This window comes from Argentina silus (assembly GCF_951799395.1).
Source record: "Argentina silus genome assembly, chromosome: Y".
NCBI lineage: Eukaryota > Metazoa > Chordata > Actinopteri > Argentiniformes > Argentinidae > Argentina > Argentina silus.
In genome coordinates, this window is record NC_139654.1 from 4,686,522 (window position 1) to 4,710,619 (window position 24,098).

The 24,098-nt window shown below is 40.7% G+C and overlaps 2 protein-coding genes across 2 annotated transcripts in view; both read left to right on the top strand.

The window, feature by feature from the left end:
* The window catches only part of LOC310823897 (uncharacterized protein), a 211,889-nt gene that overhangs the window by 155,322 nt on the left and 32,469 nt on the right, over positions 1 to 24,098 (top strand). Inside the window, exons 6-10 of the mRNA XM_083696836.1 lie at positions 7,718 to 7,831; positions 7,944 to 8,057; positions 20,648 to 20,761; positions 23,203 to 23,293; positions 23,452 to 23,683. Of these exons, the coding sequence (XP_083552962.1) occupies positions 7,718 to 7,831; positions 7,944 to 8,057; positions 20,648 to 20,761; positions 23,203 to 23,293; positions 23,452 to 23,683 (665 nt within the window). The remainder of the gene's footprint in view (positions 1 to 7,717; positions 7,832 to 7,943; positions 8,058 to 20,647; positions 20,762 to 23,202; positions 23,294 to 23,451; positions 23,684 to 24,098) is intronic.
* The window catches only part of LOC310823899 (uncharacterized protein), a 310,796-nt gene that overhangs the window by 137,527 nt on the left and 149,171 nt on the right, over positions 1 to 24,098 (top strand). The gene's annotated exons all lie outside the window — the stretch shown is intronic.

Below are 24,098 nucleotides of genomic sequence, written 5' to 3' on the forward strand. Positions count from 1 at the left end.
AGAGAAAAAGGGAGAGAGGGAGGGAGGGAGAAAGAGGGAGGGACAGAGGAAGGGAGGTAGGGAGAGAGGGTGGGAGGTAGAGGGAGAGAGAGAAAAAGACAGAGAAAGAGGGATTGGATATGGAGAAGAGGGAGGAAAAGAGAAGGCCTCACTTTGCAGATTAACCCTTTGGGGACCAGGGGTATTTTCTCCATTTTTACATAAATTTTTTCTTTCTCAATTTGAAGTCACTTCCATACAAAATAATACCCAAGTGTTTCATATCATCGTGTGTCCACAACCAAGCCAGAAGAAGAGAAATGTGAGAATCTCTCTTGTTGATGAATCATCATATTTAACAAGATTGAACTGTCATGGAAATGTTCACTGTGAGTGTTGTGTTGTGTGAACTGTGATCCTGAGCAGTCAAAATCATATAACTGTTTATGGTTCTTGTTGATCATTAACCAGGGAGAGTGTGCTCTGCTGGAAAAGTGTACTTGTGGTGTTGTGGTGTGTTGTGGTGTGGTGTGGTGTGGTGTGGTGTGGTGTGGTGTGGTGTGTTGTTCAGATGGGCCTGTACATGTGCCTTCTTGAGCAGGGGGACCTTGCGGGCACTGTGTGTTGAGTGTTGTGGTGTGTTGAGTGTTGTGGTGTGTAGTGTACTGTACTGTACTGTAGTGTAGTGTTGTGTTGTGTTGTGTGAGTTATGATCCTGAGCAGTAAAAATCATATAACTGTTTATGGTTCTTGTTGATCATTAACCAGGAAGAGTGTGCTCTGCTGGAAAAGTGTACTTGTTGTGGTTTGTTGTGTTGTGTTGTGGTGTGGTGTGGTGTGGTGTGGTGTGGTGTGGTGTGGTGTGTTGTTCAGATGGGCCTGTACATGTGCCTTCTTGAGCAGGGGGACCTTGCGGGCACTGCAGGATTTCAATCCGTTAGGGTGTCGTGTGTTACCAATGGTTTTCTTGGTGACTGTGGTCCCAGCTGCCTTGAGATCATTACCAAGCTCCTCCCGTGAAGTTCTGGGCTGATCCCTCACCCTTCTCATGATCATCCTTACCCCACGAGGCGAGATCTTGCATGGAGCTCCATGCCAAGGGCGATTGATGGTTATTTTGTATTTCTTCTATTTTCTAATAATTGCACCAACAGTTGTCTCCTTCTCACCAAGCTTCTTGCTGATGGTCTTGTAGCCCATTCCAGCCTTGTGCAGGTCTACAACTCTTACCCTGATGTCCTTTGAATGTTCTTTGGTCCTGCACATGGTGGTGGAGAGGTTGGAATGGAAGAGATTGATTCTATTGACAGGTGTCTTTTATACCCATAACAAGCTGAGATTAGGAGTACTTTCTTGAAGTGACAGGAGTAATCTGTGTGCCTCATGGGCATATAACCTGTCTGTATGAGCCAGAATTCTTGCTGGTTTGTAGGGGATCAAATACTTATTTCCTTCGGTCAAATGCAAATTAATTTATAACTTTATATAATGTGTTTTTTCTGGACTTCTTTGTTGATATTCTGTCTCTATTTGTTAAAATAAAAGTACCATAAAAATTATAGACCGCTCATTTCTTTGTAATCGGGCAAACTAACAAAATCAGCAGGGGATCAAATAATTATTTCCCCCACTGTATATATGTATATCTATATATCTCTATCTGACAGAGAATCAGATAATCTACCCTAGTCTATATGGTGTACACACCTCCTCAGAGTAGAAAGGAGAAGCTCGGCCCTGCACAGTCAATCTTTCAATCAACAGCGCCTTCAGAAAGTATTCAGACCCCTTCACTTTCTCCACATTTTGTTGTGTTTTTGACTCAATTTAAAATGAATTAAATTAAAAGAATTTGCCATCAATCCACACACAATTAACCAGAATGACAAAGCAAAAACACTTTTTTGAAATTTCAGTACATTTATTACAATTTAAATACAGAAATTCCTTATGTACTGAAGTATTCAGACCCTTTGCTATGACACTCTTAAAATGAGCTAAAATGCAAAAATGTCATCAACAATTCACTCAATCAGTTGAATTGAGTTCAAGTAATTTTGGAATTAATATCTTTGTTTTTATAGAGTCTCTGATTTGCATCGGAATCAATTCCACACTGTGTGGATTAGGATGTCATGACCAACTCAGCAAATTTCATAATTTTCTCTTGACCCTGACAAACTCCCCAGTCCCTGCCAGAGACAAACATACCCAGAATACGAGGACTACAGATCAAACTATACAACTAGGACTACAGATCAAACTATACAACTAGGACTACAGATCAAACTAGGACTACAGATCAAACTATAATACTAGGACTACAGATCAAACTATACAACTAGGACTACAGATCAAACTATACAACTAGGACTACAGATCAAAGTAGGACTACAGATCAAACTATACAACTAGGAGTAAAAATCAAACTACGACTACAGATAAAACTAGGACTACAGATAAAACTATAAAACTAGGACTTCAGGTAAAACTAGGACTACAGATAAAACTATAAAACTAGGACTACAGATCAAACTAGGACTACAGATACAAGTAGGACTACAGATAAAACTATGAAACCAAGACTGCAGATAAAACTATAAAACTAGAACTACAAATCAAACTGATCAAATTGTACTTTCAAGATTCTTTAGTTAATCACCATAGTTTTCATTTCTTCCACTTTATGATCTGATCCCTTGGTGCTCCAAGCTACATGATGGGTGATAAGGAAGTAGAACTGTGGGTGGGTGAGGCTACGTCTTGATCACATAACAGAAAGGAGTGACTGCCAGTTTCCCTGCCTTCTGCAACCTGACACCTCCTCAGAATTATTCACACACACGATCATTTCATTGGATAAGAAATATCTTGCCCCACCCCTCCCATGGTCACACATTGACAGGTAACTCACCTGATCTGTCCTCCGTGTCTGTCATCAGTAGAGAAGTTCGGTCTCAGACTAACCTCTCAGTCAGACAGCAGCCATCAGACTGTCTTTAGTCCTGACTGACAGACAGAGTGGAGAACTGCAGACGACCAATCGAAAAGGACCAGAATGATCAGTTAGGCAGCAAAGCTCTGTTTTCTCTTTACTCTGGAGACAATGGCTGCTGTTGGAGACTAAGGAGTCGAGTACCAAGTCTCTAAGGGGTGACTGGGAATCACGGAGCAGGGACACTCTCCTGTGTAACAGCTAAGGGATGAGCTCCAACGTGTGTCCACAACCAAGCCAGAAGAAGAGAAACGTGAGAAACTCTCTTGTTGATGAATCATCATATTTAACAAGATTGAATGTGATGGAAATGTTTACTGTGACTGTTGTTTTGTGTGAACTGTGATCCTGAGCAGTAAAAATCATATAAAAATCATATATGTTTATGGTTCTTGTTGATCATTAACCAGGGAGAGTGTGCTCTGCTGGAAAAGTGTACTTGTTGTGTTGTGTTGTGTTGTGTTCTGTGTAGTGTTGTGTTGTGGTGTGGTGTGGTGTGTTGTGTGTGTAGTGTAGTGTAGTGTAGTGTAGTGGTGTGTGTGTAGTGGTGTGTAGTGTAGTGTAGTGTAGTGGTGTGTGGTGTAGTGTAGTGTGGTGTGAGCTATGATACTGAGCAGTAAAAGTTGTGTAAGTGTACATGTTGTTGTTGATTATTAACCAGGAAGAGAGGGTACTATGACTATGATGTATCATCTGATATTAACAGTGACGGTCCAGAGTCAAACTGACCTGGCCTCCATATTCAGGCTGAGCTGGCTTCATCTGCCAGTTTACAATGGAAAATAGCTTTGATTGATGTCTACTGTACATTCTCAGTGCATTAAAGGGATAGATCACAAAAAAAAATCTTTTTGTAATATTATACATTATATATATATATATATATATATATATAATGTATAATATTACTAAATGATTTTTTTTTGTGATCTATCCCTTATATATATATATATATATATATATATATATATATATATATATATATATATATATATATACAGTATATCGATATCTGACAGAGAATCAAATAATCTATCCTAGTCTATAAGGTGTACAAACCTCCTCAGAGTAGAAAGGAGAAGCTCGGCCCGGCACAGGGGGAAGAGGAGAGAGAGTTGTGTCCCTCCTCGACACACGCAGCTCTCTACTCCACGTTGTACAGCAAATGGGAGGCGTTGACCGAGCCAGTTACAAAGAACTGTTGGTGAAGATTTACTTCTCCCTTCAGACAAGTTGACTCAACATTCCAGTTGTCTGACCAGATATTGACCTTGTTCTGGACCAGTAGACAACCGTGACTGTTGAACCCTGCATAGACCTTCTCCTGGACCAGCAGACAACCGTGACTCTTGAACCCTGCATAGACCTTGTTGAGTGAGTCCCACATCACAACATCAATCAAATGATCATTAAATTTCAAATCAGATTTCCTCATTCTTCTAAGTTTATTTCCTGCAGCATGAAAATGCATGTGTGTGAATGTTCGTGTGTGTGTGTGTGTGTGTGTGTGTGTGTGTGTGTGTGTGTATGTGTGTGTGTTTAGTCTTTCGTCTCCTTTAACCCTTGTGTGGTATTCGGGTCAAATTGACCCGTTTTAAATTTTTACTTGAAGAAAAAATACACAAGGAAACAATTTTTCAACCTGAAACTCCATGGCCTTGGCTTATTTACTGTGAAGAACATGTCAAAGAAAAAAAAATCATTGAGTGCACATGCTACACCCGCCCTACACATTTATGTCCTTCACAAGGTGTTCGGGTCAATTTGACCCGCATATACACAGAGACACACAGACTCACAGAAACATGCACACACACACTCACTCACACACATACAAACACACACACACACACAGAATCTGCACAATGTTGTTACAAAACATTCTGGGAAGCCAGAGGGAGGAGACCCTGAGAGACACCAGGAGACACGTGTGGTACTGGATATGTCACAGGGCCTCAGTGGCCACAACATCACTTGGGATAATTTTTTCACATCGTACAGCCTGGGACAGGAACTTCTCAAAAGAAAGCTGACAATGGGTGGAACAGTCAGAAAAAATAAGACAGAGCTCCCACCTCAACTTCTAACTGTAAAGAACAGGCCAGTCCATTCCTCCCACTTTGTGTTTACGGCCAACATGGCCCTGGTATCCTTCATACCCAAAAAGGGCAAAAATATGATGCTTATGAGCACTGGTGACACCGCACATACAGAGGAGACAACATGTGCCCAGGAACCCAGCTTCTCTAGCCATAGTGAGGCGGGTGGAGGAGGCTCCTGCTGTCCCACCTGCACGACCCACACAACCACAACCTCCAGTGCCTGAAGTAAGTGTCCTGTTGTTGTTGTTGTTTATGTGTGCATGTATGTGTGTGTGTGTGTGTGTGTGTGTGTGTGTGTGTGTGTGTGTGTATGTTTCTGAGTATCTCTGTGTGTATGTGGGTCAAATTGAAATTGACTATTAGAAGATGTGGTGGGAAAAAAATCCTGAACTAATAAAGTATTTTAATTATTCTAGATTGCAGCTGGTGGCAACAAGAGGAAGCACAGCGAGGTGTGTGAACCCTCAAAGGACTCAAAGACACAAACCACATGCAGAAACTGCTAAAAGTACATCTGTAGTACACATACTCTCAAATTGTATGTATCCAATATTATTTCAGAATTGTTTGAAAGATGTATTTTTCAGTGTACTGTATTTCATTGACAGTGAATAAAGCAGTGTACATTTTGTTCATGTTTTGTATTTCTATTTATTGTAAATCATCTCAAATTATTTTTGAGACATTTTTGAGAGATGTATTTCATATCCAGTGACTAAATCGATCTAAGTTTGGTTCTCAGGTTTCTATTGTCGTTCATCACCTGTATTTGCTTTTCACAGCTTTGATTATAATAAGATAAAGATGAAAATCAAATGAGAATATCTCTTCAAAAATAATAAACATCAATGAAAACATTGTTTCATTTCAACTTTTCAGAGATAAGCATTCCACCCAAGTCCTTATTATAGCAGATTTTTTACATAAATTATAACTTTATCACAAAAAACGAATTACACTTCCACTGTTAAATATGATCTAGCAGAGATTAATTGCAAATATTAATCATACATGTTATCTATATTGTTTGGAATTGAGATAAAGACAATATATGTTAAAGAGTTTTGAATGGAAATTTGTATTTTTGTATTGCTTTTCAAGCCCCAATAATGTCTCGGGTCAATTTGACCCGAAGACTTCCAAAGGGTCCAAAAAGTGAAGACAATACGAGGGTTAAAAGATGATGGCGGAGCAGCAAAGCACTGAAGTGCAAGGTGATTTATTTACAATTTCCAAAAAGTGTCTAAAAGATAAGTGATGGAAGAAAACAAAAAAATAGAATCTCAGTCAAAAAACATTAAGTGTACAGCCATCAGTGCTGCCCCTAAGACTGACTCTCAAACTGAGAGAGAGCCCCTTCTTCTCCTGGAAGCTCTTCCCATCAGCACATATCAAAACAGACCTACTATTAAAGATAATTAATTACATTACAAAACTGGCTGTAACTACTAACAACCATAAATAGTCTAATTATAATTGATGTATACAGTATAACTAGATTATTGCATAGGTAATAGAACACATCCAAGTTTAGTTGCTTGACAACAATATCAATTAATAAATGGTATCGTCCAATTGCCATGGTTCGGGTCCAAACATCTGCCAACCCAGAAGCTGAGCAACAAAAAGTCAAACAGACCAACCGACAAAAACTTGGAGTACGAGAACAAATAAACACTGAAATACTTTACCTAACATGTATGTGTTCTCTAACTTGATAACGGAACAGGGCTGTCAAATGAGATGCGTTATTATAGTGACAACTAACCTTCGACTGTGTGTGTGTGTGTGTGTGTGTGTATGTGTGTGTGTATGTGTGTGTGTGTGTGTGTGTGTGTGTGTGTGTGTGTGTGTGTGTGTGTGTATGTGTGTGTGTGTGTGTGTGTGTGTGTGTGTGTGTGTGTGTGTGTGTGTGTGTGTGTGTGTGTGTGTGTGTGTGTGTGCGCGTGTGCGCGCTCTATCAGATCTGTGGTTGATAAGTACTGATCTCTGTTAACTATAGGTGTGACCTGCTGCCTCTAAAATGAGTCTCTCTGGGGAGAGAGAGGAGGGGACCACTGCCTCTAAAATGAGTCTCTCTGGGGAGAGAGAGGAGGGGACCACTGCCTCTAAAATGAGTCTCTCTGGGGAGAGAGAGGAGGCCACCACTGCCTCGAAAATGAGTCTCTCTGGGGAGAGAGAGGAGGGGACCACTGGCTCTAAAATGAGTCTCTCTGGGGAGAGAGAGGAGGGGACCACTGCCTCTAAAATGAGTCTCTCTGGGGAGAGAGAGGAGGGGACCACTGCCTCTAAAATGAGTCTCTCTGGGGAGGTTGAAGACATGGGGTAAGAGAAGAGTCTCTGGAGGGCATTTACCATGAAGATGATGATAATGATGATGATAGATACTTCATTCATAACCAGATTAATGTTAGACGCAGGAATGTAGATATACTGTAGGTCAATGCAAACTGGAGCAACAGACAGAGTTGCAACACTCACTAGAAGGCGTGTCCATCGAGGAGGAGAGCGGATCCTGGAGGGAGATGGCCACTAAAAACCTAAAAGTTATTTACAATACAGATATATTCATATTGGAACTGGATCTAGGAGCTCAGCTCATGTGGCACATTTAAAAACACAACTCCACCTTGTAATGCAGGGTCCAGCAGGAGAGACCAGCCTCACCTGTACCGAGCTGTGTGTCCATGAAGAGTGACTGGTCTATGGACCATCCAATAGAATTCAGAGGAAGAATTCCTCATTCTGGTCAAAGGTTAGTTTGATGTTTATTTGATGTTTATTCCTAATATCCTGATAACACAGGTACACACATGTTATGTTCACTGTCGACTGTTAGTTAATGTGATTTTTTTTTTTTTTGACAGAGTCCAGCAGGAGAGACCGGTCTCACCTGTACCCAGCTGTGTGTCAATAAAGAGTGACTGGTCTATGGGAGAACCAATAGACTTCAGACAGAGAACCGTCACTACTAAACAAGGGTAGGTGTATCATGGGGGATGTGATGAACTAACTGCTAGACTACGCCACCTGTTTGTTTCATGAGGTCCTCGGAGGAAACTATAATGAACTCAGGTTCTACTATCAAGGAGGGAGCATGGGAATAAGGCACACAATGCAACAATCATTTATTGTACAGCTTCTAATCACATCATCTTCAGCTCTAGGAGTTCAGCACATATGTATCATTAAAGGCAGAATTTCAAGACACAGGAATGTAGATATACTGTAGTTCAATGCAAAATGTAGCAACAGACAGTGTTACAAAACTCCCTAGAAGGCATGTCCATGGAGGAGGAGAGCAGATACTGGAGGGAGATGGCCACTAAAAACCTAAAAGCTACTGACAATACAGATACAGTGCATTCGGAAAGTATTCAGACCGCTTCACTTTTTCCACATTTTGTTGTGGAAATGTTGCAGCCTTAATCTAAAATGGATTCAATTCATTTGTTTCCTCATCAATCTATACACAATACCCCATAATGACAAATACAGTACAGGTTTTTAGAAATGTTTGCGAATTTATTTAAAATAAAAAACTGAAATGTCACATTTACATGAGTATTCAGACCCTTTGCTATGACACTCGAAATTGAGCTCAGGTGCATCCTGTTTCCATTGATCATCCTTGAGATGTTTCTATGACTTGACTGGAGTCCATCTGTGGTAAATTCAATTGATTGGACATGATTTGGAACGGCACACACCTGTCTATATGATGTCATTTTACATTTACATTTATGGCATTTAGCAGACGCCTTTATCCAAAGCGACTTAGAGATACATCTGTTTAAGTAAGTGAATCATCAGTCACCTCATCAGTCATCATAAGATAAAGTAATCAATGCTCAGACTAGGGTTATGGTTAGTCTTAGGGTTAGGGTTAGGGGTTAGGGCCATAGGCAGTCACAATGCGAGATGAAGATTTTTTTTTTGACAGGAGAAAAAAGGTCCCACAGTTGATGTCGTAGAATTTAAATAATAGTACTTTGAAATAAAATACCATTAACCGGAGCTGTTAATTCATTCAAAGACTTTATTCACAGAGAATCTGAAGCCGTTCAAAGCCGTTTGTCACCTGTCTTTATACTAACCCTAACCCAGGTCAACCCCCACCATTCAACAAACTTCTAGTTCCTGTCTACATACACCAATAACATTCAAGAATTACATTTCGTCATCAAGGTGGGCTACTCCCACCTGCCCTGGCGTCTGTTTGGCTACCTAAATCTTGATGTGCCTGGCTGATTTCAAAAGCCTTTTGTCCTGGCTGTTTACAACTTTGTTTATCACTTATTTACCCTATCTTTTAATTACTCTGTCCTGGTTTCTGCAGATTTTGATTCTTTCTTTTCTTCACCTATATCAAACCCCTCAATCTGACCTCACCCCTTCTGACTGCATTCTCCAAATATTCTAGGACCATCTGTTTTCTTGTGACCTTTTCCCCTAGGTGTACAACCCTTATATGTCTTAGTCCCACATCCTAACAGTGATTTGAACATGATATACTAATAAAACATGCAAGTGATTCAAGACAATATACATATGCTAATCGTATAAGTAAAAATAACATGAATGACATCAACAGTATGACAGTCTATTAGCTCCAGGGGACACGTCTCCTTTACAGGTGGGGGCGAAAAACCCAGCCTCGTACTAGGAAAATTCCCCCACGGTCCTCACCTTATCCAGTCATCATTGAGCAACCACTTTACAGGTCTGCAAATGAGCACCCGTCCCCATGAGCAACAACTTCCTACACATTTAAATGACTACACAAATTGTTACTAAAAACTAAAACATCACACAACACATCAACCCCTAATGGGACCTATATTTCCATCACAAGGGAACATTCCCTGTCCCTGAACCATGGCCATCCCATTGTGCCTCTATGCATACATTCAACATGGTCATTCTATTAGTTCTACACACAATACGTGTTACCCATAACACCATAAAACACATCATCGTCCATTCAAATTGTAAATATTTACAAGGGGAATAAAGTCCTTGTATGGCCAGGTATTCGTCCTTTTTGATGACTGTAGCAATGTTCCTCCCAAGTTTCCTCTCCGAGCTTGCTAGTCCTGGCTGGGAGTCTAGACGATCTCGTCATCATCGGATGAGGGGGCAGAAGACTCACTGCTGCCTCCCCAGTTGAGAACGGGATATAGGTCTAGATGGCCTCCCATTCTGTTGAGTGCCATTGGAGCTATCCCTCTGGTTATACACTCCTCTGCTTAATTGTGCCCTGTATAAAGAAATATCTCAAAACAGGCATTATGCAACAAAATATTAATCCTAACACTATAATCACTATCACAACCATTATTCCCATTTTTGCCAACATTCCTCCCCATGATCCTAGGATGTTGCCTAACCAGTCTAATGTCCCAAAGTCTGTGCCTGCAGTAATTTTCACTTCCTTTCTCAAATTTTTAAGTTTAGTCACTGCTCTGACAAAACTTCCTGCGGGATCAGTATTGTTCGGAATATAGGTACAGCATTCGTCCCCAAACAGTTTACATACTCCACCTTGAGCTGCCATTATAAAATGTAATGCCTGTCTGTTCTGCCCATGTCATTTTGCTTGTCTCTCTGACCTGTTCTCCTAGGGCTGATAGGGCATCATCTGTGTAATTGATGAACCTCTGCTGATTGTAATAAATGGCATTTATCCAATCCACATTTTTATTTATTGTAGGCCAGAGGAAAATTGATTCAAATCCTGTCCATATCTGGCTTCTTGCCTTGAACTCGTCGGGCACCCCTCTAGGCCTATGGCATCTATATAGACTGCGGGGTCTGATATGCCCTTTTTTTTCTGTTTTCTTTTTTAGCTTCCCCCTGTACTTGTCTTAGTTCTTGTTGATCTACCCTTATAGTGGTATCATTCCCCATCAAAATAGTCACTGCCTTGGCTAGCTTAACCCTAGCACATATCCCTGTCCAAGTAGCAGGTAATACTGCCCTTAGCTTTCCTTCTCCACATATCCAATAGTAATCTGCCATGGCCTCGCTTTGGCTGGTATATATACTGGTTATGGGTACTCCCCCTGGAATCCCACTCATCCCAAATCTTGCCATTAGTTGCCCAGAACAGTGGCTGTCGTTTGGGGTCTCTTTCAATATTGCATATAAGCTTGTAGGGTACACTACCTTAGGAGGGGTGGTGTTGTATGTCCCAATTGCCTGAAGATAAGGTTCAGGCCGAGGTGTCTCCATATCCCATGGTACAATGTGCCAGGTTACATGACAGTTCCCTTTAAACTGCCCCAGGCTCTTAGTGTATTGGCTTGTATTAAATTGCTTTTCGAAGCATTCAAACTTTTGCGTCAAATCTATTGAATAGGGTCCTGGAACTTCCCTCTTTTTCCCCTCTACTCTCACATCTATCTCTTTACATTGGTCTCTAAAAGTCTGATCATAAAATGTATTACATTTATGGTTGCTTAAGATACCTAAACATTCGGCTCCACAATAGGGTTGTTCTGTCCACTCCAAGCAACAGACCTTCTGATTAAACTGATGACATGCCTGGCATGTATGTGGATTAGGTACAACTTGCAACTTTTTGAGCGGTGATGGACTGCACATGAGGCAATCTCCTTCTGTTATTGATTTGGCTGTAAACTCTGCCAATCTATACCAATCATTCTGCCTAGCCTGGTCCCATAATACATTTTCCTCGCTCCATGCACCATTATCTGAGCTAATCTCATTGGGTATTCCAAATCTGGGTATTACTTCTCTTGTTAGAAATTTAAGCACTGTTCCTGCCCCTAATTCTGCCGATGGCGTTGCTTCTACCCATCTGCTGAATCTATCTATGACAACAAGCATGTATCTTTTCCCATTGACCTTTTTTATCATGTCTACATAGTCCATTACCAAATGTTTAAATGGTCCATCTGGAACCGGTATGTGTCCTAAAGGTGTTTTGATTCCCTTTCTTACATTGTTTTGTGCGCATACTGTGCATTCTGCCAATGCATTTTCTACCATTGCCTGTAAATAGGGTGACCAATACCCTTGGAGTTTTATCTTTCTCACAACTTCAAACCCTTGCGCAATGGTCAAAACCATGCGCATCAGCGATCAAAATCCCCAGTAGCACCGTGGGTGCCACTATAGTACCCTCATGTGATCTCCACTGTAGAGTCTACCTTTGGCCCCCTTTGGAGCCACATGGATTGCTCATACAGCCCTGCAATCTGTTGCATGCGAATGATATCCTCTAGCTGCATTATTGGTTCTATTAATACCATTGGGGCCAACACGGCCACCTCACACTTTGACGCTCTCTTTGCCGCTTCATCAGCAGCATTATTGCCCTGAATAATGTAATCATTACCTTTCTGGTGCGCATGACATTTAATGATGGCTAACTGCTTTGGTTTCATCATGGTCGACATCAATTCCTTAATTTGCTCACAATGCTGTATGGGTGACCCATCACTTTTCAAAAAACCTCTCTGTTTCCATACTGCTCCAAACAGATGACAGACTCCATGCGCATAAGCTGAGTCAGTAAAAATGTTCACTGCTTTGCCTTCTCCCATTTTACAGGCTTCTGTCAGTGCTCTTAGTTCTGCCAACTGGGCCGAACACGGTTGTGGACAGCTGTCTATCTTCTCTTCTCGGAATGTCTGTCCTATTTGTTTAACTATGCCGTACCCTGCATGATTTCCTAAATGATCTCTGTAACATGAACCATCTACAAAATATGTCTCTTCTGCATATTGTAAGGGTGTTGATTCTAAGTCTGGTCTTAACCTAGTGAATGTTAGTGAGTGTGCTATACAATCATGTTCTTCCCCTTCATCTGCCAGTGGTATTAACTCAGCTGGATTTACTGTACTACATCTCTTGATAGTGATGTCTGGGTATGTCAATAACGACAAATATGACAGGTTCCTAGCTTGCGTTAGAACAAACCTTCCCTGTTCTAACAGTTCCACTGTCTTGTGATGTGTGTATATTGTTATTGGGTATCCCATTGTGACTGACGAGGCCTTTTCATAGGCATAGTGCATAGCTGCCACTCCCTGAAAAGGGAGGGTACCCCTGGGCAACACTGTCTAGTTTGGTGCTATAATAGGCTAACGCTTGCTTTTTCCTACCACTACACGTTTCCTGTACTAACACTGCTGAAGCATACCCACTCCTTCTGTTTGCCACATACAATAGGAATGGTTTGTTATAATCGGGCACAGCCAATGCTGGTGCCCGTTGCATTTCTTTTTTCAACATTTCAAATGCTATTGTAGCTTCTGTTGTCCATATTAAAGGGGCTCTTAAGTTCTGCTGACCAGCTGTTTTCATCAGCACCCTCAGAGCTGCTGTTTTTATCGCATAGTCCTCTATCCAATCTCCGCTGAACTTGGTTGAACACATGAGGTGAATGTTTGAACCCTTGAGGTATTCTAGTGTAAATGTATTGTTGTCCTCTGTAGGTAAATGCAAACAAGTACCGACTTTCTTCTGCTAATGGTACACTGAAGAAAGCTGAGCATAAATCTATCACTGTATAGTATTTGGCTGTCGGAGGAACATTTGTTAACAATGTATGAGGATTTGGTACTTCTGCTCGCCAATCTTGTACCACCTCATTTACTGCTCTTAAGTCATGCACCAATCTCCATTTTGACTTATCTGCTTTTAGAATTGGAAGAAGGGGGGTATTGTACGGGCTGTTTATTCTTTCTAAAACTCCCGCTGCTATCAAACCCTCTATTGTTCTGCTTATTCCTTCCTCAGCTTCAGGTTTCATAGGATATTGGGCTTTTCTTGGTAATACTCTGCCCTGTTTTGTTCTTATAATTATGCTGATTTTACTAAGCCCACGTCAGTGTCATGTTTTGACCAGAGACTTTCTGGGATCTGTTTTTCAATGTTATCTCTCAATTGATTATCTGACTTTTCTTTCATCTGAACCTGTTGTTTAACCAATATGGCTACTTCCTGTGGTATACCATTCATAGGCGTGGCACATATTATTTTTATGAATTCCTTGTCTGCAGAATGTTTTACCAATGGGTTACTTGTTTCTTTCCAATCACTCTTTAATGCGGTTCTCATCATTGGTCCCAAGGCTCTTGCTCTATACCCTTTATTTACCATTAATGACACATGAGGAGCAGCATTAGGTATATTATACCATCAATTCTGATTGATCTATTTGCATAGCTGCTCTCTGTTTTCCCACTATAATATATTGTGACATTAATGGGACAACCAGATTTTTGGTTTGCTCCTGCCAAATTTGTTCTTGGCCGGAGTTGCAATTTGAGTCAAACTGCACAGTGCAGTGGTAGTCAAATCTTGGTCTTCGTGCATCTGGCAATTGGGCTTCAATATATTTTCTCAATTTTAACCAAGTTTGTTTTATTTCATGGTTTATTTCCCCTAACTAGTAAACATTTGCGCTTGCAGTTATTGGTATTTCTTCTGTCTTTATTGCCATATTATCTACATATACACCTTCTGGGAAACACCATATTTTCATCCCCAGCATGCATAATGCATCCCTCCCCAAGAGATTCACAGGTGTCCGGTCAGAGATCAGTACGGGCAGGGTTGTGGCTCTGTCTCCTATCTTGAGACTTACTGGAGTTGTCATTGGAATTAGCTGCGCTTGTCCCGAGAATCCTACTGTTTTAACAAATTGTCCTGACCTGGGGAGGTGAGAGAAATAATTTAGACCTACACAAGTGTAGGTTGCTACTGTATCTATCATCATGGGTATGTCTCTATCTTCTATTTGAACCTGCAGCATTGCTTCTTGATCAGCTTCTGTGGTTAACACTGGAAGCTGACCCTCCCTTTTCAGATTCTCTGGGCATCCCGAGTAACCATAATTCAGTCCCCTATATGGATTGGCTGGTCCTTGTGGAGGCTTCTGCTGTTGCTGACCATAGCCCTGTTGACTATTCCCCCTCGGCTGCCATGGATTAATTGTACATTGTCTTCGGTTGTGTCCTGCCTGGTGACATCCCCAGCACACACCGGGTGGACCTAGTGAGTCTGCTATTTGGAACCTTCCTTGGGGTCTCTGTCTGCCCTTCCATGGCTGAAACTGCTGGGGCTGCTGGGTATACACCTGAACTACAGGTACGGTGGGTTGCTCTTGTCCCTGAAGTCTCAGCACTGGAAGTTTCGGCGGCCATTACGCCTTGTACCTTCTTTTTGTTTCATTCTGTGAGTTCCCCCAGCTGGAGCTATGTTAACTTTCTCTGGTTCTCCTTTTCTTGCTCCTTTAGCTTTGATTCATCTTTCCGGTATTTTTCCACCGCATGGACCAGATGATCACAGAATTCCTTGTGTGTTTTTGACGTCTCACCACATCCTCTAACCTGCTTTTCACCGGAGGGCACATGGCCTCTATCACTGCAGTTCTGAACAGAGTTGTCATCAGTGGGTCTCCCTCTGGGTCTGCTTCAGTCTCTAGTTTCTACTTCTTCAGTTGCTAGTGCAGGTATGTGGCAGGAGTCTCAGTCTCTCCCAGTGGGTCTCCCTTCAGGGTCTTGATATCCAGCCTTTGTGGATATTCTTCTCTCAGGGTTGTCCACATCTCATTTCTGGTCTGATCAAATGACATCCCATCGGCTCTGGTATAGCCCTGTGCTCCTTCCAGTCCACAGCTTATGAGAATGTCTTCCATCTTTGCCACCCCCAATACCCTGGCCAACAGGGCTTTGAGGTCTCCCACCGCTAGCAGTTTCCCTGCAATCTCTTCCTCAAAGCTTCTAATCCATTTACCTGCTCCATCATGTATGTCAGGTAATCTGCTAACTATTCCCTGTAAGTCCTGCATACCCCAGGGCACATAGTGTCCTTGATTTCCTTTTATCAGGATGGGGCAATGATATCTATCTAGGCGACCTATCTTTCCCCTATACCTCAACTCTCGTTCAGTAGTTCTGCATTCTTCCTTATGTCTTCTTCTAGTATTTTCTTCCCAGTCACTAAATATTTCATCTATTGTTTGTGCTTGGTCTATCTCCCTCTGTCTTATCCAAGACCTCCTCTCCCCCTGTCCCTCATCACCCGACCTCGGGTCATCTCTTGGGTCATCTCTTGGGTCATCTCCGGGTCCCCAGGTGGTTGCTCCCTCATCTCTGGGTGTGCTGTATAGCTGTTTCTCTTTTCTGCGTGTGCTTGGTTCCTTCCCTTTACCTCTCTCTCCTTTTACTCCGGCTTCCAATGGTTTAGTCCTTTTTTCTTGTCTTGACTCTGACCTCCACACGCCTTTGTCTACCTGGTTTAGGGCTTCTTTTAATTCTGCATAACAATCAAGCTGTATGGGGCTTCTTGATCCCCTTCTCTCTTTATTTCCCCTCTCTTCTTCCTCATCTTCTTCTTCCACCTTTATATTCCCATCCAGGTGTATCTTTGCTGATAACACAGGGAATTCCCCATGGTCGTAGGGTGGGGGCATCACCTTTTCTTCCTCATTACCTTCAATTCCAAATAATATAGATAACATGTATGATTAATATTTACAATTAATCTCTGCTAGATTATATTTAACAATGGAAGTGCAATTCGTTTTTTGTGATAAAGTTATAATTTATGTAAAAAATCTGCTATAATAAGGACTTGGGTGGAAAAAATCATGCTTATCTCTGAAAAGTTGAAATGAAACAATGTTTTCATTGATGTTGATTATTTTTGAACAGATATTGAGATATTCTTATTATAATCAAAGCTGTGAAAAGCAAATACAGGTGATGAACGACAATAGATACACGAGAACCACACTTAGATCGATTTAGTCACTGGATATGAAATACATCTCTCAAAAATGTCTCAAAAATAATTTGAGATGATTTACAATAAATAGAAACACAAAACATGAACGAAATGTACACTGCTTTATTCACTGTCAATAAAATATAGTACACGTCTGAAAAATACATCTCTCAAACAATTCTGAAATAATATTGGATACATGTGAATTCAAAAAATGGTGTGTGTGCATGGGCATGCCTGTCTACACAACACATGATGCACAGAATTTGAGAGTATGTGTACTACAGATGTACTTTTTGCAGTTTCTGCATGTGGTTTGTGTCTTTGAGTCCTTTGAGGGTTCACACACCTCGCTGCGCTTCCTCTTGTTGCCACCAGATGCAATCTAGAATAATGAAAATACTTTATTAGATTTTTTTCACACCACATCTTCGAATAGTCAATTTCAATTTGACCCACATACACACAGAGACACTCAGAAACACACACACACACACACACACATGCGCGCGCGCACACACACACACACACACACACACACACACAGATACATGCACACATAAACAACAACAACAGGACACTTACTTCAGGCACTGGAGGTTGTGGTTGTGTGGGTCGTGCAGGTGGGACAGCAGGAGCCTCCTCCACCCTCCTCACTATGGCTAGAGAAGCTGGGTTCCTGGGCACATGTTGTCTCCTCTGTATGTGCGGTGTCACCAGTGCTCATAAGCATCACATTTTTGCCCTTTTTGGGTATGTAGGATACCAGGGCCATGTTGGCCGTAAACACAAAGAGGGAGGAATGGACTGGCCTGTTCTTTACAGTTAGAAGTTGAGGTGGGAGCTCTGTCTTATTTTTTCTGACTGTTCCACCCATTGTCAGCTTTCTTTTGAGAAGTTCCTGTCCCAGGCTGTACGATGTGAAAAAATTATCCTAAGTGATGTTGTGGCCACTGAGGCCCTGTGACATATCCAGTACCACCCATGTCCCCTGGTGTCTCTCAGGGTCTCCTCCCTCTGGCTTCCCAGAATGTTTTGTAACAACATTGTGCAGGTTCTGTGTGTGTTTGTATGTGTGTGAGTGTGTGTGTGCATGTTTCTGTAAGTCTGTGTGTCTCTGTGTATATGCGGGTCAAATTGACCCGAACACCCTGTGAAGGACATAAATGTGTAGGGGGGGGTGTAGCATGTGCACTCAATGATTTTTTTTTCTTTGATGTTCTTCACAGTAAATAAGCCAAGGCCATGGAGTTTCAGGTTGAAAAATTGTTTCCTTGTATATTTTTTCTTCAAGTAAAAATTAAAAACGCCACACAAGGGTTAAAAGAGGGTTTTTATTCTCTAATATTTCTACTGGAGTTACCATGGTAATCCCTTTCTCCATTTTTCCCTTTGTCTTTCCTTTTGCAGTCATATTTTTTTTTAGGGTTATTGTAAAATGTCAAAAAAGTAACAATATTAATAATAATAATAATAATAATAATAATAATAATAATAATAATAATAATAATAATAATAATAATAATATTGTGTTATTGGTTATCTAGAATATCACTGTAAGATTAAAGAAATATGTTAGGAAACAGCTTTGGAATCAGCTTGAGATATCCTAATCACAATTGGTGTCTTACACCCTGGGAATCAAATGTAGGTATAGCCAACTGTCTGTGTGTGAGTGTGATGTGTGTATGAGTGTGTGTGTGTGTGTGTGTGTGTGTGTGTGTGTGTGTGTCTATGTGTGTGTGTATGAGTGTAGTATGTGATGTGTGTATGAGTATATAAGATGTCTGTGTGAGTGTGATGTGTGTATGAGTGGGGATGAGGGGGAGGGGGTCTGTGTGTGTAGAGTGGGTGTGAATGTGAGGTGTGTGTGTGTGTGTAACCCTAGAATGTGAATCAAATCAGTGTGAGCTTAGACATGAATCTCTTCAATTAAGAATCACTTTCACTCAGCATATACTTAATATGGGTTAATATATATAATATAATGTTTTTATTTGATCTTATTTATTTATTTCATTATTTCATTATTTATTCATTCATTCATCGTAAACCTGACTGCTGTAAAGTCTATTGTATAAAACACAGCTCAGCCCACTCAGTTGGTTCCCTCCCACTTTTACAACAATACCGCCCAACTCGAATGTTTCAAGATGGCGGTCTTCCCGTTTTTTCTTCAACGTCTCTCCACTTATCTCAACCTTCTCTTATAATTCTTACTCTGACTCCCCAAAGGGTTGTCTCTATTCCTACTTTTGATTATTTAGTTTTTACAAGAAGTATCTTACGTTTCCTTTAAGAGGAAACAATGGCTTTCTTCCAATTCCGTAGACACAGATATACTATATATCATACTATATTCTCATTATTCTGTACTCTGAGAGGCCTAAGAAGTTCACACATTGACCCGTTCTCTAAAAATGTATACTCTTTATTCTTCTATACCTAATCTCTATAATATATCTAATTGATTAGACTTTTGTCTTCTCTCTTATGTTATATACTAACTGTAGTCCTCAATTCCCGACCAACAGTGTTTATACAGAATATCGCTCTTTCAACACAACACAGCGCCTTTTACAAACACTCACAACACAGCAACTTTTACAAGCATTTCACGACACAGCGATTTTTACACTAAAACTACAAGTGGCGGTTTTCTCTCATGACACAGCGCTAACAAGCACTTCTGCCATCTACGTCCGCTTACGTCACAATACTAATATAAACAGCAATATTTCACTAAAACTACAGGTTACTACAGGTACTGCGCTTCTGTTATCTACATCCGCCTACTTAACACTTCTATCCTCCACACGAACACAAAGTTTCTAAATACTCTCTTATCCGTACAGACCTGAATCAATTAATCTCAGCGGTAGCCACAAGCTCCTTACCCGTGGTTCAGCCCAGTATTGATCTCTTCAATTCTGCGGTACTCACAGGACTTTGCACATGTGACCCACTCTTTGGGCTTTAACTTATTTACAGTTATTAACAGTTAGTGCATGCACATTTTCTGAAATCTCCAACAGCTCTAGTTCAAATCCTAAATTTGGTTTCTTTATTGGTAAGACTCATGCTAATGTCCTACCGTTGAGTCCGGAGATCCAGAGCGAATTACGCAAATTTTCTATACTCAAGCAGGAATTCTGCTTACCTTATTTTGAGCTCATTAATTTGTATAATTCGTCCGGTTTGTCTACCTAAATCATGATGAGCCTGGCTGATTTCAAAAGCCTTTTGTTCTGGCTGTTTACAACTTTGTTTATTACTTATTTACCGTAACTTTTAACTACTCTATCCTGGTTTCTGCAGCTTTTGATCCTTTCTTTTCTTCACCTATATCAAACCCCTCAATCTGACCTCACCCCTTCTGACTGCATTCTCCAAATATTCTAGGACCATCTGTTTTCTTGTGACCTTTTCCCCTTATATGTCTTTAAATTTACCATATTGACAGTGCATGTCAAAGCAAAAACCAGGCCATGAGGTTGAAGGAATTGTCCGTAGACCTCCGAGATAGGATTGTGTCGAGGCACAGATCTGGGGAAGGGTCCAAAAAAATAATATTTATAATTTAAAAGCTATTTACAATACATTTATATTAATTTGGACTGGCCACATCGTCCCCACTCTCCTCCTACCAGCGCACCCCAACCCTCCATGGTGATGGGGATCCCCCGAATTAAACAAAGACAGGTTCATTAACACTCTGTCCTTCACAATGCCACCCTCCTGTGGAACTGGCTCTAGGAGCTCAGCTCATATGGCACATTTAAAAACACAACTTCACCTTGTAATGCAGGGTCCAGAAGGAGAGACCAGCCTCACCTGTACCCAACTGTATGTCCATGAAGAGTGACAACTCTATGAGGCAGCCAATCTCATTCAGAGGAAGACCTCCTCATTCTGATCAAAGGTTAGTTTGATGTTTATTCCTAGTAGTCAATATCCTGACGACACACAGACACACACTCATGAACACATTATGAAAGAACAATTAAAGTTCAGACAAGGAACCGTCACTACTAAACAAGGGTAGGTGTATCATGGGGGATGTGATGAACTAACTGCTAGACAACGCCACCTGTTTGTTTCATGAGGTCCTCGGAGGAAACTATAATGAACTCAGGTTCTACTATCAAGGAGGGAGCATGGGAATAAGGCACACAATGCAACAATCATTTATTGCACAGCTTATAATCACATGATCTTCAGCTCTAGGAGCTCAGCACATATTGATCATTAAAGGCAGAATTTCAAATGTTAGACACAGGAATGTACAGTCATGAGAAAAAGTTAGGACACCCCCCAAAATATTAAGTTATTCTCTTAAAAATATGGACATATCAATATGTTATCTTCTTTCTAACAATGTCTATAGATAAAGGGGATGTAATTGAACAAAAAACTATGAAAATGTAACTTTGTAATCATTTATTTAACGAAAAATTAACAATAATGCCAATTCCTACTGAGGAAAAAGTTAGGACACCCTATGCCCTAATAGCTAGTATTGCCCCCCTTGGCTGAAATAACCTCAATTAGACGTTTCTTATAACTGTCTACAGGTCTCTGACATCAATTGGGAGAAAGTTTTTCCCACTCCTCCTTGCAGAATTCTTTCAGCTGTGTGATGTTCGAGGGGTGTCTTGCATGCACAGCCAGTTTCAAATCAATCCACAGCATCTCAATAAGATTAAGATCCGGGCTTTGACTTGACCATTCCAGAACTCTCAATTTATTTTTCTTGAGCCATTCCTTGGTAGATTTACTGGAATGTTTTGGGTCATTGTCATGTTGCATGGTCCACATCTGCTTCAGCTTCAACTTTCGAACAGATGGTCTCACATTTTCCTCAAGCACCCTCTGATACAATACAAAATTCATAGTGGATTCTATGATGGTGAGCTGACCAGGCCCTGCTGCAGAAAAGCAGCCCCAAACCATGACATTTCCACCCCCATGCTTCACAGTTGGTATGAGGTTCTTGTTCTCAAATGCTGTCTTGGTTTTGCGCCAAACATGTCTACTCTTACTGTGCCCAAATAGTTCAACTTTGGATTCATCTGTCCAAAGCACATTGTTCCAGAAGTTCTGGTCTTTCTCTAGGTGTTCTCTGGCAAACTTTAGTCTTGCCCTGATGTTTTTTTTTGACAGCAGGGGTTTCCTCCTTGCACACCTCCCATGTAATGCAAACTTGTTCAGTCTCTTTCTTATGGTGGATGCATGTGCTTTGACATCAATTGTGGCAAGAGATACCTGTAGGTCTCGTGATGACATTCTGGGATTGTTGGAGACTTCTTTAAGCATCTTTCGGTCAGCTCTTAGGCTGAACTTGCTTGGGCGGCCTGACCTGGCCATGTTGGTGGTGGTTTTAAATGTTCTCCACTTGTAAATTATTTTCCGGACAGTGGAATGGCCAATTTCGAATAGTTTGGAGATCTTTTTATATCCCTTCCCAGACTCATATGCATCTACAATTTTTCTTCTGAAGGCCTCAGAGAGCTCTTTTGATCTCGCCATGGTGATGCAACTCACTTCAACAATCAAGAGCAAACCAAACTAAATATCTGAGGTTTAAATAGGACAGGCTCCTCCAAAATCCTCTGTAACGATGTTCTAATCATTTGCACCTGATGTGGTGCTCTTTATTATAATTTTAGGCATTTTAAGTGGAACTAAATGTAGGGGTGTCCTAACTTTTTCCTCACAAGAAGATTGCATTTCTATTAATTACATTTTACCAATAATCTTTTAAATAATTTGTTTCAGTTGTATTTGTTTAGTTATATTACCTCAATTTTTCAATATTGTTCAAATGAATATCAAATGTCCATATGTTTGAATATGTTGAAGAAGACAAAGGTTTTCATAGGGTGTCCTAATTTTTTCTCATGACTGTAGATATACTGTTGTTCAATGCAAACTGGAGCAACAGACAGTGTTACAACACTCACTAGAAGGCTTGTCCATGGAGGAGGAGAGCAGATCCTGGAGGGAGATGGCCACTAAAAACCTAAAAGCTACTGACAATACAGATATATTAATTTGAACTGGCTACATCGTCCACCAATGTTATTTTTTTGTAAAATTCAGCTGACACAAGAACTTTATTTAACTTTAATAACTTAGTTTCAATGGCCTAAAACAACAATGGGTTTTCAATCATACCTCAGTCAGGATACAGTCATCTGAATCTTGTTAAAGGTTAGTTTGAGGTTTAATCCTCATAGTGGTATGAGGCTGCCAATAACATTCAGTAGCGGTATACACAATTAAGTTATTCTATTTGAGAAACTGGGCCTCATTCACATTTCTCTGGATAAAGACCTCTGTTTATTTCTTGTTTTTACCCAGAATCCCCAGTGACCCTGTGGAGAGACCAGAGTCAGAGATTCCCAGTGGTCAGTCTGTCCAGAGTCAAAGTGAACTGGCCTCCATATTCAGGGTGAGCTAAATAGAAAGTATGACATTGAAAATGGCTAAGTAATCCACATAGAACAGTTATTTTTTTCTTGTTTCAATTGCATGCCAAAGTCAAGTGTTTTTTGTATTTAGTCTGTATATTGTCTATCTCACTCCACTTTATTTTTCTAAATGTTTCAGTCGCTTGAAGACAATGTCATCACTCTAGTGAGAAATGAGCTGAAGAGGTTCAAGAGGCTTATTTCTCGAGACCACCCAGAGTGCTTTGAGAGTCAGGGGGAGGAAGAGGAAGTGGTGGATGATGAAGAAGAAGAGAAGCAGGAGAGCAGTGCCAGAGAAGGGGCTCTGAAGATCACACTGCACGTCCTGAGGAACATGAACCAGAAGGAGCTCGCTGACACACTGGAGAAACGTAAGAGACCTCATGTGTTTTCACAGAGAAGTGTTACTGGGCCTGAAATATTATTGGAAATACAAACAACACTAACTGTAATTACGATGTATATCCACATTTGGTCACTCTTTATATTATGTTGTCTCTATAACTTAGTGTCTCTGTAATTACTCCAGTAACAAGATTGGTTGTTAATGTATAATTGCATAGTAATGGGTTTGGACAGTTTCCTATAACACAGATGGAATAAGGACTGTTCTTTCCTACACGTGTAGTAATATATCATTCAACTACACTACATACTATGTAATTAATTACTATATAATTAATTAATAATTAGTTACTATATAACAACTTGTTGATTAATACAACATGTGGTCCTCTGTGGCTTAGTTGGTAGAGCATGACTTTAACAACGCTTAGGTTGTGGGTT